Source organism: Pseudophryne corroboree, chromosome 7 (genome assembly GCF_028390025.1).
Source record: "Pseudophryne corroboree isolate aPseCor3 chromosome 7, aPseCor3.hap2, whole genome shotgun sequence".
NCBI lineage: Eukaryota > Metazoa > Chordata > Amphibia > Anura > Myobatrachidae > Pseudophryne > Pseudophryne corroboree.
In genome coordinates, this window is record NC_086450.1 from 13268507 (window position 1) to 13286250 (window position 17744).

A 17744-nucleotide genomic window follows, 5' to 3' on the forward strand; every position below is an offset into this window, starting at 1 on the left:
ATTCGGTGTACGTGTCTGGGTCTGTGTCGACCGACTGAGGTAAAGGGCGTTTTACAGCCCCTGATGGTGTCTGAGACGCCTGTACAGGTACTAACTGGTTTGCCGGCCGTCTCATGTCGTCAACTGATTTTTGTAATGTGCTGACATTATCACGTAATTCCATAAACAAAGCCATCCATTCCGGTGTCGACTCCCTAGGGGGTGACATCACCATTACCGGCAATTGCTCCGCCTCCACACCAACATCGTCCTCATACATGTCGACACACACGTACCGACACACAGCAGACACACAGGGAATGCTCTTATCGAAGACAGGACCCCACTAGCCCTTTGGGGAGACAGAGGGAGAGTTTGCCAGCACACACCCAAGCGCTATAAATATATAGGAACAACCCTATAGAAGTGTTGTCTCCCTTATAGCAGCTTAATATATATCAAAAAACGCCAAAAAAGTGCCCCCCCCCCCCCCCTCTCTGTTTTACCCTGTTTCTGTAGTGCAGTGCAGGGGAGAGTCCTGGGAGCCTTCCTCGCAGCGGAGCTGAGCAGGAAAATGGCGCTGTGTGCTGAGGAGATAGGCCCCGCCCCCTATTTCGGCGGGCTCTTCTCCGGAGTTTGTGAGACCTGGCAGGGGTTAAATACATCCATATAGCCCCAGGGGCTATATGTGATGTATTTTTTTAGCCAGAACAAGGTATTCTCATTGCTGCCCAGGGCGCCCCCTGCACCCTCCGTGACCGTTGGTGTGAAGTGTGTGACAACAATGGCGCACAGCTGCAGTGCTGTGCGCTACCTCATGAAGACTGAAAAGTCTTCTGCCGCCGGTTTCTGGACCTCTTCACTTTTCGGCATCTGCAAGGGGGTCGGCGGCGCGGCTCCGGGACCGGACTCCATGGCTGGGCCTGTATTCGATCCCTCTGGAGCTAATGTTGTCCAGTAGCCTAAGAAGCCAATCCATCCTGCACGCAGGTGAGTTCACTTCTTCTCCCCTAAGTCCCTCGATGCAGTGAGCCTGTTGCCAGCAGGACTCACTGTAAAATAAAAAACCTAAAAACTTTTTCTAAGCAGCTCTTTAGGAGAGCCACCTAGATTGCACCCTGCTCGGACGGGCACAAAAACCTAACTGAGGCTTGGAGGAGGGTCATAGGGGGAGGAGCCAGTGCACACCACCTGATCCTAAAGCTTTATTTTTGTGCCCTGTCTCCTGCGGAGCCGCTAATCCCCATGGTCCTGACGGAGTCCCCAGCATCCACTAGGACGTCAGAGAAATATTACATACACAAACACAACATTAATCACTTCTAGCGTGCTGAAAAAATCCACTTCTCTGTGACTCATTAGCAAAGTACAAAATGGCCGAAGCGTGACGTTAAATAGTCCTTGGCGACACTGCGTATGTGTCCTGCTCAAACAACGGCATCATAGAAACATGTCACTGCTATTAATATACAGATGACATTACAGCGGTGCCTATGTGCAAACTCCAAACTACAAGTGACAAACGGGTCTCCCCGATTCTGCTGCCTCTGCACTAAAGCAAAACCGCTGACGACACAGAATTCTCTTCCCTTACTACTTATTCTCTCTCAAAACAATAGTTTCCCAGGTTCGGACTCGCTGCATCTCAGCAATATATGCAGGTGACTTGTTAAAAACGTAATGATCCAAAGAAAGTAGCTCAGCACTATTCACAGAAGTGAGGGGATTAGTGCTGAGCTATGATTGTACCATTATCTGTAATGCGTCAGTAATACCAGCAATGTCTATCACAAGCTATCTTCATCTAATGAACATTATGGCAGTGATTCAGACCTGAACGCTGGGCTGCTAATTTTGCTGTCCTGCGTTCAGATAGTCGCCGCCTCCAGGGGGAGTGTAAATTCACCGTGCAAGTGTGCAATCCTGTGTATGACGAGCTGCTAAAATTCACTGTGTGCAGTCTGGGGGTCATTCAAAGTTGATCGCTAGCTGCATTCGTTCGCTGCGCAGCGGTGAGGCAAGAAATTGGCACTTCTGCGCATGCTGCGCAATGCGCACGTGCGTCGTACTATTACAACGAACGATGTAGTTTCACACAAGGTCTAGCGAAGCTTTCCAGTTGCACTGCTGGCCGCAGAATGACTGACAGGAAGTGGGCGTTTCTGGGTGTCAACTGACCGTTTTCAGGGAGTGTTTGATAAAACGCAGGCGTGGCTGGGCGAACGCAGGCGTGCCAGGAAAAACGCAGGCGTGGCTGGGCGAACGCAGGGCGTGTTTGTGACGTCAAAACAGGAACTGAACAGTCTGAAGTGATCGCAAGCGCTGAGTAGGTCTGAAGCTACTCTGAAACTGCACAAAAATATTTTGTAGCCGCTCTGCGATCCTTTCGTTCGCACTTCTGCTAAGCTAAAATACACTCCCAGTGGGCGGCGGCTTAGCGTTTGCACGGCTGCTAAAAACTGCTAGCGAGCGAACAACTCGGAATGACCACCTCTGTACGCAGCCCAGGACTTACTCCTACAGTGCGATGAGAACAGGCTGATCGGGGCCGGAGCTGACGTCAGACACCCGCCCTGAAAAGCACGCCTGCGTTTTGCTGGACACTCCCAATAAATGGTAGGTTATCACCCATAAACAGATTCTTCCTATCAATCACCTTGTGACCGCCCGTGCAATTGGATTTTTCGCACCATCCTATCACTGACCAGCGATGCCCTTTGTTGCAGTCCGACGCGCGTACGCATTGCGTTGCACACGCATGCGCAGTTACTACCTGATCGCCCGCTGGACGAAAACGAACAGCAGCGATCAGATCTGAATTAGGCCCACTGAACCCTAAAGTGCACCTTTGAAACTAAATGTAAGTTGTTACTGCTACGTCAAGGGTAGGCAACCAGTGGTGGCACTACACATCCCAGCATGCACTGCCAGAGTTTTGCTGATAGGTAATGCTGGGATGTGTAGTTCCACAGCAGCTGGAGCGCCACAGGTTGCCTCCCCTGTGCTATGTGATGCTCTGAACTTTGTATATTATATAACTTCAGAGCAGCCACAGCCTATAGCAGTGATGGCTAACCTTGACACTGCAGCTGTTGTTGAACTACATATCCCAGCATGCCCTGCTACAGGTTTGTTATTTGGCCATGCTAAAACTGATGCAGGGCATGCTGGGATGTGTAGTTCAACAACAGATGGAGTATCAAGGTTAGCCATCACTGGCCTATAGAATATTTACAAAGAAAACAGGATACCCATCCTCTGTGTGTACTGTGCATTGTATATACAATTAGTATATTAGCATTTTATTTCATTAAAAATATATATTTGTTCTCTTTAGAACTCATAAAAGTCTTCATAAAATGTTTGATTAATCCCACTGAACCTTTTCACTGAATGTTGGGATTTATTACCAGTTTTGGACGGCGTTACATGTAATTATATGTCTCCACATTCATGGTGTGATGAAACGCTTGTTCTCCACGTTCCTCTCAGTTGTCACGTACAGGATATATCAGCACATTATCATATTGTCTGTGTGTGCGGAACTGTGAATAGCTGCTAACGTTATATTCATTGCGAAAGTCTTGTCACAGTCCCTCACATGAATAGGACGTTCTATTTACTATGTGAGAAGGAAAACAACTTTTATTATATGTTGGATTAATATTCAGATGTACCAAAATGTTTCGATGATTTCTCCTTTAACAAAGAATTCACAAACAATAAGTGAATGTATTTTATACATCAAAGGTAGTCTAGCAACCTGGACGAGGTGGAGCTGAGCTACTGTTCTATTTAACAAGTGTTTTGTAAAATGCTTTATTTACATCCCAAATGAACAAATGCTATTCCTTTAATAAAAAAAGTGATTCTTTTCACATTACTGGATGTGAATACCGTGTGCGGATATTAATACAAGTTTAAATCCTTAAAGTATTTTTGCAAACTGCAGGCTTGTTTATTACTACCCCCTGCTGATAATACTAAAATGACTAAACTTTAACATTCCTGTTGTAATACCCTTTCAATAACAAAACAGCGGTAACATCTTCAGAAATATGTCAATAAGAGGATGATCAGAATCATTTTTAGAGTTCTGTAGGCCATTTGTGAATTCCACCCAGAAAGCCTTTATTTTGCATATGCTTACGGTGCAAAATGCACAGAAAAATAAAGATTTTATTCGCTAAAGTGCAAATTCCTTCCAATTGCAAAATTGGTCTGGATAGCAGCAAATCTGTTATTATCACTTAGGAAAGTAGTTATTTATCCTATTAGAAAGTCATGTTCCATAATTAATATATCAGTGCATAAAGAATCTGGTTCCTTTATTAAAACTCCAAGGAAAATTGTTCAAACCATCGTAAACTGGCATTGTGTTTCCTAAACCATCCTATGGACAGACAAGCTCAGTACTGTGGGCCTAATTCAGATCTGATCGCAGCAGCAAATTTGTTATCTAATGGGCAAAACCATGTGCACTGCAGGGGGGGGGGGGGGGGGAAGGCAGAGGTAACGTGTGCAGAGAGAGTTAGATTTGGGTGGGGTGTGTTCAAACTGAAATCTAAATTGCAGTGTAAAAATAAAGCAGCCAGTATTTACCCTGCACAGAAACAAAATAACCCACCCAAATCTAACTCTCTCTGCACATGTTACGTCTGCCCCACCTGCAGTGCTCATGGTGTTACCCAACTGCTAACAAATTTGCTGCTGCGATCAGATCTGAATTACCCTCTGTGTACATTGTACTGTCTCCTCTATTGGGATCAATAAATGCTGCATACAATGTGGGAGATATATTAAAGATTGGAGTGAGATAAAGTACCAACCAATTAGCTCCCGCCATTTTTTAAACATAGCCTGTAACAAGGCAGTTAGTTAGCTGATTGGTTGGTACTTTATCTCTCTCCAAACTTTGATACATCTCCCCCAGCCTTTGCAGACCACAACTGACAGAACTGAGATATTGTCTGCTATTGTACTAGCGTTGGGCCCAAACATGCAAAAATCTGCGGTTTAATTTGGTCTACATCGGTCCATGTGGAAATTGCAGGATGTATAGGCCGCTTAAATATCTACCCCAACACAACTGGGGGTACAAACGGTTTGATACACAAGAGGAACGCTGAGCTTCTTACTGTGCAGAGCTACGGTACGCCTGACTGTGCGCTCCATGCCAGTATGCAATTCAATACAATAACAACAACGTACTTATATGTGAACATAGGTTTATAAAATAAACAAATCTATCATTTTACAATAAGAATGTATAGAACAGGGAACTTGTAAAACAATTTGAAAATTAGCTCAGAAATTCTCTTCTTCAACAAATATATATTTATAACAACAAAGAGTAAAAAAAAATACTATATTACCCGTTTTTTAGAACACAGTGTTTTAGGCTTTTTTTAAATAATATGTGAAAAGAACTTTATGTGACTTTTCTCCTAGGTCTGCTATTTGCCGCTGTGGTTGTAGTGATGCGTCTGCTCCTCAGATGATGTATGATGTTACGCACAATCACGTCAGACGCTTTGCTTTGTGCCCTATTAACGCTTTTGTCCCGACGACCATTCTGTGCATTATTATTTGACGCGCGATTAGTCTGGCTCGAGTTTCTTTTTGCAGGCTTTAGTGCAACTAACTGTGAATTTACACGTGTCCTTTGCTCACCGACAGCCTGCTCGTTGCTTCGCCTTGTGCACGTTTTTTGATTAGGTCGACAGACCTGAACAAAGCGCCTGGTTGATTTCGGGGAGGTAGACGTTCTTCTTGGCCGTTTTTTAGCTTGTGCACGTTTTCCTAGATTTTTTACCATCCTTTGCGGATTGTCCTTACATTGTGAAGCAGCTCTAGGCTCCTTCCTCGCTGACGAGTTAGGAGACTCTCTTCTAATCATTTTCTTTGGCCTCAATGTTTTTAGAGATTGTGTCCTCTTGGAACTCTGCTGAATGTCTTCCTTGACCAGGATGCAACCGCCATTAGAAGGGGATAGAGAGAAATGTGCGTATGGCTTTTCGGGATGCCCTGATACCTTTACACAGGCACTATCTTTACAGTCTGTGCTAACTGATGAGCCCCCTCCATTTGTGCTTGAGTGTAGATCGTTAGCTTTGGCAGACTCAGAGCGCAAAGAAGCAACAGAACAACTGCTCAGAGACTTCTTTGATGTGCTAGACTTCTTTTGTCCAAACTCTACTTTAGCGACATTTCCTTCACTACTTAGACTTCTGAAGAGCTTCCGGACACAAGATGCATTGCTACCCAAACTTCGTGCCGAACTTCTCGGAGGGGTTTTGAGAATACGATTAGTCAAGGGATCATAATACTTCAGAGGAGATTGCTTATATTTATAATATGCAGAGTCCCTACTGTCTGTGGAATATCGATTGCGGCCTCTGCTAGAGATGCAAGCGGCTTTACAAATCCCTGGTTTTATGTCTGGGTGGGAAAGGACGTAGACCATAGTGTTGGGTTGTAAAGGGGTTAAGATTTTGGTGTAAGATTCTGGAAGCTTCAAAGCACACATCCTGGTTTTCATGTCTGGAGTTCTTTCCTCTCCGAAATCATCAAAAACACTTGGTTGTGGTTGATCTTTCAGGAATTTCTTTTTTATCACGGGAAAGTTGACCACACTTGTCTGAGTACCATGGCTGACCTTAACTACTTGGCACCTTGAGGTTTGTCTCCACGTTCTTCTACAGGGTTTAGGATGCTTGGGTTTTTGCAACCTTTCCGATTTGATACTATGGGTATTAGAGAGATGATCCTCACAAGGGTCATCTTCAAATAACGGTAGCACGTCAACTTTTTGGGACTCTGTCCAGTCATCAGTCTGCACCTCATCTTTCTTTTCCGTCTCAACGTTTTTATGTCGTCTCTTGCTGCCAACATTCATTAAATGCCCATCTTCGAAGTAGCAATGGAACTTTCCCTTCCTAAACTGCTTGACAAGAGCTTCAACTTTCAAGTCATCTTCGTACATTATTTGAGACCAGGTTTTACCGACAAAGGATGGAGGCACATGATTCAGAGCTGGAAGAACCTCTTCGTTATGTTCTGACTTTATAGCTGTTGCATCACTTTCTGGGTCTCCGTTGAGTACACATTTCAGTTTTGACTTGTAGTCTTCATCAACCTTCACACTAGATTCTTTGAGCACGTCTAGGTTTGGAATCACCACCTTGGGGGTATCCTCTCCTAGCTGCGTTGGTACATTCCATTCAAAACTTAAACTTGAACCCTCGCTACAGCTAAGAATCGACTTAACGATTAATGATGAAATACTTTTATCGTCTTTTTCTGAAGACCTCTTCGACGATGGTTCATGGCAGTATTTCCAGATGACTGTCTCAATGACATCATCGACTAAGGATTTATCACTGCTGAGCAAGTGGATCCCTTTGTGTTGAATGTGGTTGGAACCTTCTCCAACAGTTCCCGTTTGTTTTATCTTATTAGCCAATGCACAATCCCTGAGAATAGCTTCCGTCCTCTCCCGGCATTTAAAAACACTTTCTTTTCCAAATGAAGTACCTGAGGTCGGGTTGCAACAGCTGCCATGGAAATTAAATTGTCTATTTTTTATAGCACTTGTGGGGCTTGTAGTCATATTGGGACAGGGGTACTTGATTCCCTTTCCATGCTTTGCGTGTTTGTTCTTATTGGACTCTAAGCATAATACACGTGGAGGTTCAGAAGAACCAATTCTGTTTGCAGTCAACGGGCTAGGTAGAAAGAAAGGAGAAAGGCTAAAGGGAGAGCTGTGAGGTCCGGTATCCACTGCTGTACTTGAGGGTTCCTGGCCAATGGTTAATGTACTATTGCATGCAAGAATCCTTTGCTGAGGATTCTCATTTGTGGGACATGGCCCCCGTTCAGGGTTCTTATTGCAGGTCTGTGTGAAGGCCATTTTCTTGGAGTTGTCCTTTGAGCTATGTGGACCAAACACGCAGTTCTTGTCCAATTCAGCTTTTGCTATATTGGAAACAGTGCCTTTATTAGTCTGTGTTTGGGGGGGTGATAGAATGCACCACTGATCTTCTCGCGAAGAAGAAAGTGCATCCACTTCTGGTATATCATCATATGTTGGTCTGAAAAACAAAGAAGTAAAGCTTAAATATTTATGGAATTGTTTACTGAATCTGTTTTTCTTAGCGTTACTAAAAAAACCATAGGCAAACACCCGATAAAAAACAATCACAAGAATAAAAATGAAAGTGAATCCCGGATCACTGAAACATATTTAATTTGCCTGAGCCCACTCTCAGACAAGTGTCACCCCTCTTTTTCCCACAGCCATCATCGTTGCTAGTCCAGGAGTCTGTGTGACGTCGTGCTCTCATCTCTCTCTGCAAATGTCACTCAAAGTGCTTTGTTATAGGAGACCAGACACGTGCATTCCTTCTAATTAAGGGGGTCATTCCGACCCGTTTGCTCGCTGCGTTTTAACGCAGCAGAGCGAACGGGTCCCTGCTGCGCATGCGCCGTAGAGGGGGCGAAACGGCGCCGTATGCCCGCCGTTTCGTAGGCGCGGTCCGGTCAAACGCAGGTGTGGCCGGACCGAACGGGGGGGGCGGGCCGCAGCAACTGCGTGACGTCATACGCAGCGGGCCGGGGAGCGAGGAGTTGCTCCCGGCCAGCACGCTAAAGCTACGCTGGTCGGGAGCTACTCCAGAAGTGCAAAGGCATCGCCGCTGTGCGATGCCTTTACACTTCTGTGGGGAGTGGAGGGGGGGCGGACTGACATGCGGGGCGGGCTAGTCCTGTGCTGGGCGTCCCTCTGCATGTCAGGAAAGATGATTGTAGCTGTGCTAAATTTAGCACAGCTACGATCAACTCGGAATGACCCCCTAAGGCTCCTGTTCTCAGCACTCCTGGCCTGAGCAATGTACCAGTACTGAGCATTAGCTATGAGAACTCCCATCCCTGACCTCATCCATTCTGCTATCTACGACCGAGGCCGTGGCTATGGTCTCGGATGTCCGACCTTCTCTAGTCACTGACATCAATGACATTGCTCAGGCTACTCTTCCTGGATCTTCAGAAAACACCCGCCAGGTTATAATAGTCCCTAAATGTGCCCGGCAGGCCCTGTTGCTGCATGGTAAGCACAGCATTATAGTCCTGAGAGGAAAAAATAAGCCTCAATCTCTTTCAAAATATTGTCAAACAAAATGAATAAATCTGGACACAATGGTGGTCATTCCGAGTTGTTCGCTCGCTAGCAGTTTTTAGCAGCCGTGCAAATGCTATGCCGCTGCCCACTGGGAGTGTATTTTAGCTTAGCAGAAGTGCAAACGAAAGAATCGCAGAGCGGCTACAAAGTTTTTTTTGTGCAGTTTCGGAGTAGCTCAAAACCTACTCAGCGCTTGTGATCACTTCAGACTGTTCAGTACCAGATTTGACGTCACAAACCCGCCCAGCGTTCGCCCAGCCACACCTGCGTTTTTCCTGGCACACCTGCGTTTTTCCTGGCACGCCTGCGTTTTTCCGAACACTCCCTGAAAACGGTCAGCTGCCACCCAGAAACGGCCACTTCATGGCAAGCAGTGTGACTGAAAAGCTTCGCTAGACCCTGTGCAAAACTACATCGTTCGTTGTGCCTGTACGTCGCGCCATGCGCAGAACTGCCGTTTTTTAGCCTGATCGCTGCGAACAAACGGAATGACCACCAATATGCATTCACCTGGTCATCATCGTGTCCTACAATACAGGTAAAACTCAGAAAATTAGAATATTGTGCAAAAGTTTATTTATTTCAGTAATTCAACTTAAAAGGTGAAACTAATATATTATATAGACTCATTACATGCAAAGTGAGATATTTCGAGCCTTTATTTGTTATATTTATCATATTATGATTGTGGCTTACAATTTAAGAAAACCCCAAATCTCAGAAAATTAGTATAAAATCAATAAAAAAAGGATTTTAAATACAGAAATGTCGTCCCTCTGAAAAGTATAATCATGAATATGTACTCAGTACTTGGTTTGGGCTCCTTTTGCATGAATTACTGCCTCAGGGCCTAATTCAGATCTGATCGTAGCAGCAAATTTGTTAGCAATTGGGGAAAAACCATGTGCACTGCAGGTGGGGCAGATGTAACATGTGCAGAGAGAGTTATCTAACTCTCTCTGCACGTTATATCTGCCCCCCCCCCATATATCTAACTCTCTCTGCACGTGTTATATCTGACTCCCCCACCCCCCGCAGTGCACATGGTTTTGACCAATTGCTAATAAAGTTGCAGCTGCTACAATCAGATCTGAATTAGGCCACCAATGCGGCGTGGCATGGATTCTATCAGCCTGTGACACTGCTGAGGTATTATGGAAGACCAGGATGCTTCAATAGCGGCCTTCAGCTCTTCTGCATTGTTCCGTCTTATGTCTCTCATCCTTCTCTTGACAATCAAGAGAAAGAACTAAGAACGAAGAAAGCGATCACTGCCTCGATCGCAAGAAGATTGACAGGAGGAAGGCATTCCGGGGTGTCAACTGACCGTTTTCTGGGAGTGGTGCGGCGAACGCAGACGTGTCCAGGTGTTTGCAGGGCGGGTGTCTGACGTCAATTCCGGGACCAGACAGGTTGAAGACATCGCAGTGGGTAAGTAACTCCAGAGCTACTCAGAAACTGCACAAAATGATTTTGCATAGCTCGGCTGCACAAGCGATCGCAGCCTTGCTATGCAAAAAAAACCCTCCCCCATAGGTGGCGTCTAGTTGATCGCACGGGCAGCAAAAAGTTGCTACGTGTGATCAACTCGGAATGACCTCCATAGGACGCTGCAGTAAAAGGTTCTTTTGTTCTCCTATCTACAGCGCAGAGACTTGCTGCAGATGCAGTGGCATACCCTCCAGCTGGACCTTTTTGGCAGGTACAGGACCTTTTTTTTTATGGGCACTACCGATTTTTGGGTCTCCAAACTTCCATTGAAATTATAGGAAAAGGGGAGTGGACAAGACCTTTTTTCACATTTGTAGCGATTGTTATGTGTAAATTGTTGGAGGGTATGTTGCTGCAGATGCAGTGGGCCTATTTTGGGGTGTGGGCCTGGAGCTGCAGCTCCATCAGCATCATTGTTAATCCTGCTCCGAGAACACACAACAGCCAAAGGGAAAAGCCTCCCATTGGATGTAACCTGTGTGGGAGGGCGTTTCTCGCCCAATCAGCTGTGGGCTGGATGTGATAGACCTACTGCTAACCTATTGAGAGCTCCTAGCCACGCCCAGCGTTAGCCACACAGTCATAGAGTGACAGATCTGGGCTATTATATAAGAGATTAGTTTCACCTTTTAAATTGAATTACTGAAATAAACAAACTTTTGCACGATATTCTAATTTTCTGCGTTTCACCGGTATTTATTATTTATTACCAGTTATTTATATAGTGCACACATATTCCGCAGCGCTTTACAGAGAATATATGATAGATCTCATGTGACAAATTACAAAAAGGAGATTTATGGTAGACTTACCATAGTTAAATCTCTTTCTGCATGGATTCCACAGGGAATAACATCAGGGACATAGAGTTGGATCTTGATCCGAGGCACCAACAGGCTAATGCTTTGACTGTACCCAGGATGCACTGCACCGCTTCCTCTATAACCCCGCCTCCAGGCACTGGAGCTCAGTTTCGTTAACTAATCCAATGCAGCAGCAGGTATAAGAGACGGCAGATGTTGGTCACATAGAACCATGTTCTCACGACAGGAGAAGGGACCAGCGGCTAACGCCATACAAACCCAAAGAAGCTAAGTGCGTCAGGGTGGGCGCCCTGTGGAATCCAGTGTACCTTACAGAAAGATTTAACAAAGGTAAGTTCTTACCATAAATCTCCTTTTCTGCAGCAGGGTACACTGGTATTCCACAGGGAATAACATCAGGGATGTCCTAAAGCAGTTCCTCATGGGAGGGGACGCACTGTAGTGCGTACAAGAACCCGGCGTCCAAAGGAAGCATCCTGGGAGGCGGAAGTATCGAAGGAATAGAACCTACTGAACGTGTTCACAGAGGACCACGTAGCCGCCTTACACAATTGTTCTGCAGAAGCGCCACAGCGGTCCGGCCAAGAAGGTCCAACAGACCGAGTAGAATGGGCCTTGATAGCAGCAGGAGCTGGAAGACCAGCCTGTGCATAGGCTTGAGCAATCACCATTCTAATCCAAAATTTGCTTATTCGCAGGCCAGCCACGTTTGTGAAAACCAAAAAGTACAAAAAGGGAATCTGACCTCCTGGTAGAGGCAGCCCTGTCCACGTATATACAGAGAGCCCGTACCACATCCAAAAAATGCTCTTTGGAGGACAAGTCAGAAGAGATACAGTAAAGGCCGGAACCACAATCTCTTGGTTAAGGTGAAAAGATGACACCACCTTAGGCAAATAACCTGGGCGAGTTCTAAGAACCGCCCAGTCACAATGAAAAATCAGAAAGGGTGGACAACAGGACAATGCGCCTAAGTCCGATACCCTTCTAGCAGAGGCAATAGCCAGTAAAAACAGGACCTTGGCTGTGAGCCATTTAAGGTCCACTGTCTCAAGAGGTTCAAATGGAGACTCATGCAGGGCATTCAGGACAACAGACAGATCCCATGGAGCCACAGGAGGGACATAGGGAAGCTGAATCCTCAGTATGGCCTGAGTGAATGTATGAACATCAGGTATAACGAGATTTATGGTAAGAACTTACCGTTGTTAAACCTCTTTCTGCGAAGTACACTGGGCTCCACAAGGATTAACACTGGGGTGTAGAGTAGAATCTTGATCCGAGGCACCAACAGGCTCAAAGCTTTTGACTGTTCCCAAGATGCACAGCGCCGCCTCCTCTATAACCCCGCCTCCGTGCACAGGAGCTCAGTTTCGTTAACCAGCCCAATGCAGTAGCAGGTAGCAGAGACGACAATCGCTCGTAGCCAATTACACCACACACTCACCACAGGAGAGGGTGTCAGCGGCTATGCCAATACCAAAGAAGCTAAGTGCGTCAGGGTGGGCGCATTGTGGAGCCCAGTGTACCTCGCAGAAAGAGATTTAACAATGGTAAGTTCTTACCATAAATCTCGTTTTCTGCTGCGGGGTACACTGGGCTCCACAAGGATTAACATCGGGGATGTCCTAAAGCAGTTTCTTATGTGAGGGGACGCACTGTAGCGGGCACCACGAACCCGGCGTCCAAAGGAATCATCCTGGGAAGCGGCGGTATCGAAGGCATAGAACCTTATAAACGTGTTCCCTGAGGACCACGTTGCCGCCTTGCACAATTGTTCAAGGGTCACACCACGGTGGGCCGCCCAAGAAGGTCCAACTGACCGAGTAGAATGGGCTTTAATGGTAGCAGGAACCGAACGACCAGCCTGTACATAAGCATGTGCAATCACCATTCTAATCCATCTGGCCAAAGTCTGCTTGGAAGCAGGCTGGCCACGTTTGTGAAAACCAAACAGTACAAAAAGAGAATCAGATTTCCTAATAGAGGAAGTTCTCTTCACATAGATACAGAGAGCCCGTACCACATCCAAAGACCGCTCTTAGGTAGACCACTCAGGAGAATTAAAGGCCGGAACCACAATCTCCTGGTTAAGGTGGAAGGAAGACATCACCTTAGGTAAATAACCTGGCCACGTTCTAAGAACCGCCCGGTCACGGTGAAAAATCAAACAGGGAGACTTACAGGATAAGGCACCCAAGTCCGAGACCCTTCTAGCTGAAGCAATCGCCAGCAAGAAGAGGACCTTAAGAGGAAGCCACTTAAAGTCAGCCGAGGCAAGAGGCTCAAACAGAGACTCTTGCAAGGCCTCCAAAACCACAACAAGTCCCAAGGGGCCACAGGTGGCACACATGGGGGCTGAATCCACAACACACCCTGAATGAATGTATGGACATCAGGTAGGGTAGCAATTTTACTCTGAAACCAAACCGACGAGGCAGAGATGTGAACGTTGAGGGAGGCCAGACGAAGGCCTAAGTCCAGGCCCTGTTGTAGAAAGGCCAATAGTTTGGCCGTACAAAACATGAAAACGTCATGATTGTGAGACGCACACCAAGTAAAGTAAGCATTCCAGACCCTATGGTAGATCCGAGCAGAAGCCGGCTCAAGGGCCTTCAACATAGTTTGAACGACCGCCTCAGAAAAACCCTTGGCCCTCAGGACGGAAGCTTCAAGAGCCATGCCGTCAAAGAGCAGAGGTCTGGTCGTTGTGGAAGTAGAAGGGGACGATCCCACGAGAGACCCAGGAGATCGGAGAACCAGTGCCGTCTGGGCCACGCTGGAGCGACCAGAAGCAGGTTTCCTCTTTCTTGCTTGAACTTCCGTATTACTCTGGGCAGGAGTGACACCGGAGGGTACACATACGGTAGCTGAAAGTTCCATGGAATTGCCAGAGCGTCTACGAACGCAGCTTGAGGATCCCTTGTCCTTGCACCGATGGCCGGAACCTTGTGATTGTGCTGAGACGCCATCAGATCCACATCTGGAAGACCCCACGTGTCCACGAGAAGTTGAAATACCTCCGGATGGAGGCTCCACTCTCCGGCGTGTACGTTCTGGCGACTGAGAAAGTCCGCTTCCCAGTTTAGGACCCCCGGAATGAATACCGCCGATATGGCTGGCAGATGGCGTTCTGCCCACTGAAGAATCCTTGATACTTCCCTCATTGCCATGCGGCTTCGATTGCTGCCTTGATGATTGATGTACGCCACCGTGGTGGCATTGTCCGACTGTACTTGAACAGGTCTGTTCTGTATTAAATGCTGGGCCAAGTTCAGTGAGTTGAACACCGCCCGCAGTTCCAGAATGTTTATTGGGAGGAGAGACTCCTCCCTGGTCCACCGACCCTGAAGGGAGTGTTGCTCCAACACCGTGCCCCAATCCCTCAGACTGGCATCCGTCATCAGAATGTCCCAGTTGGAGATCCAGAGGGGACGACCCCTCCTCAAATCGATGGTCCTGTAGCCACCAGCTCAGTGACAGATGGACCTCCGGATACCAGGAGATCATGCGAGACCCGATCTTGTGAGGCAGTCTGTCCCACTTGGCAAGAATCAATTTCTGTAGAGGGCAGGAATGGAATTGAGCGTACTCCACCATGTGACCTAGCACTTGCATCGCCGTATGTATCGACACATGCGGACGAGATAAGAAGCATCGAATCCTGTCCTGAAGTTTCAAGACTTTCTCCTGAGATAAGAACAACCGCTGGCTGTGAGTGTCCAACAACGCCCCCAGGTGCACCATGCTCTGAGCAGGGACCAGGGAAGATTTCTTCCAGTTGATGAGACACCCGTGGGCATTCAGCAACCGGATAGTCAGATCCAGATGGCGTAGGAGAATTTCTGGGGAATTCGCCAGGATCAACAAGTCGTCCAGATACGGCAGGATCCTGACCCCTTGACGGCGGAACACAGCAGTCCTTACCGCCATGATTTTGGTGAAGACCCGCGGAGTCGTGGTCAAACCACATTGCAATGGGAATATGCAGGTAAGCGTCCTGTATATCCATGGAGACCATATAATCCCCAGGTTCCAAGGCCAGAACAATAGAGCGAAGATTTCCATACGAAACTTGGGAGACCCTCACAAATTTGTTCAAGGACTTGAGGTTGAGAATGGGCCAAGAGGACCCATTCGGTTTCGGGACTAGGAACAGCGGTGAATAGTACCCCTCTCCTCTCTGAGCCAGAGGCACCTGTACTACCACTCCTGTGTCCAGGAGGGACTGTACCACGGAATGAAAGGGACGTCTGTCAGGCAAAATCGATGAGGGGGACGATTCTTGAAGGATACGGCGTAACCTCGAGTGACGACTTCCCGTACCCAGGCATCTGAAGTGGTCTTCAACCATTCCTGGGTAAACCCTAGAAGTCGGCCCCCCACCCTGGGATCCCCCAGAGGGAGGCCCGCCTCGTCATGCAGCAAGCTTGTCAGTTTTGGAAGCAGGCTGACGAGCAGCCCAGGCCCGTTTAGGTTTGGGCTTAGTGGGTTTGGAAGTGCGAGCCTGTTTCGGGTACGCCTGACCCTTTGCTTTCCTTGAAGGACGAAAGGAAGTACTCTTAGCCTTCGGTACCGAAGGAGCAGTACTAGGTAGACAAGCTGTTTTATCAGAAGCTAAATCAGCCACTATCTTGTTGAGGTCTACTCCGAAAAGAATGTCTCCCCTTAAAAAGGGGCACCTCCAGGGTTTTCTTAGAATCCAGATCCACAGACCAGGACCGCAACCAGAGAATCCGGCGAGCCAAAATGGATGTAGTAGAAGCCTTGGCCGCCAGAATACCGGCATCAGAGCCGCCTCTTTAATGTAATGAGAAGCTGTGACAATATACGACAGACATTGTCTAGCATGATCAGAAACGTTGGAAGACATCTCAGCTTCCACCTCAATAGCCTCTGCAGCCCAAGTCGCTGCAACGGTGGGCCGATGCGCACCACCAGCTATGGTGCAAATCGCCCTTAAACAACCCTCCACATGCTTATCCGTCGGTTCTTTCAGAGACGTGACGGTCGTTACAGGAAGAGCTGAGGATACCACCAGCCGCGCCACCTGCGAATCCATTGACAGGGGTGTCTCCCAATTTTTACTTCGTTCCGCCGCGAGGGGATAGCGAGCCAGCATCTTCTTGTGAGGAGTGAATTTCTTTCCCGGATATTCCCAGGACTCCTGACGTATGTCAACTAAATGGTCAGAGTGAGGTAAAACTTGTTTAACCACTTTGACGTTTAAATCTGTCCGGTTTCTTAGGAGCAGTATCAGGCTCTGGGTCATCAGTAATTTCAAGGATTAACCTGATAGCCTCCAACAAGTCAGGAACATCCACCTGTGAAACAGATTCTCCATCAGAATCAGTGTCTGTGGGGTCAGTATATACGCCATCCTCATCGGACGAACGTGTCTGGGATGTAGGTGGATTGTGAGGAAGTAATGGCCCGCTTAGAGTACCTCTTGTTCTTAGGCGGACGAGGGTGAGATTTCTGTTTAGTCAGTGATTAGTTCAATTGCTGTAACTGAGTGGACAGTTGATCTGCCCATGGCGGATTAACCGCAGGGACCATAAGCGGTTGTACCGGCACAGGAGGACCAATAGGGGGTGTAAGTCTAGTACCAGAGTATTCAATAGCGTGGAGAAAGTAGCCCAAGGTGGATCTTTTTGAACCCCCGTTGCTATGGTCCCACTGGGGGGTAAGGAACCCCCAGAACCTGAACCCTCTGCTGCTATATTTTCCTCAAACGTGTCTGCAGCATCACCACCACGAACTGTGGGATCAGCCCCAGCTCCGTCGCCCCTTGTAGCTGACATATCTGAAAGCTCAATTCAAGGCAACACAGTACAATATCAGCAGCCCAACACCTGACAAGAACCCCCCGTGTAGTGTATTAGCACAAACAGAGAGTTCCAGAGGTATATGGTGACTAAAAATCCCAGAGAAAAAATAAGAATTTACTTACCGATAATTCTATTTCTCGTAGTCCGTAGTGGATGCTGGGAACTCCGTAAGGACCATGGGGAATAGCGGCTCCGCAGGAGACTGGGCACAAAAGTAAAGCTTTAGGATTACCTGGTGTGCACTGGCTCCTCCCCCTATGACCCTCCTCCAAGCCTCAGTTAGGATACTGTGCCCGGACGAGCGTACACAATAAGGAAGGATTTTGAATCCCGGGTAAGACTCATACCAGCCACACCAATCACACCGTACAACCTGTGATCTGAACCCAGTTAACAGCATGATAACAGAGGAGCCTCTGAAAAGATGGCTCACAACAATAA

At 47.2% G+C, this 17744-nt stretch overlaps 1 protein-coding gene across 2 annotated transcripts in view; it reads right to left on the reverse strand.

The window, feature by feature from the left end:
• Positions 1–5190: 5190 nt before the first annotated feature.
• Positions 5191–17744, reverse strand: part of ZDBF2 (zinc finger DBF-type containing 2) — a 109999-nt gene continuing 97445 nt past the window's right edge. For both annotated transcript variants that reach the window (XM_063932702.1, XM_063932703.1), the window contains one exon: positions 5191–8072. In XM_063932702.1, the coding sequence (XP_063788772.1) occupies positions 5411–8072 (2662 nt within the window). In that variant the 3' untranslated portion in view covers positions 5191–5410. The remainder of the gene's footprint in view (positions 8073–17744) is intronic.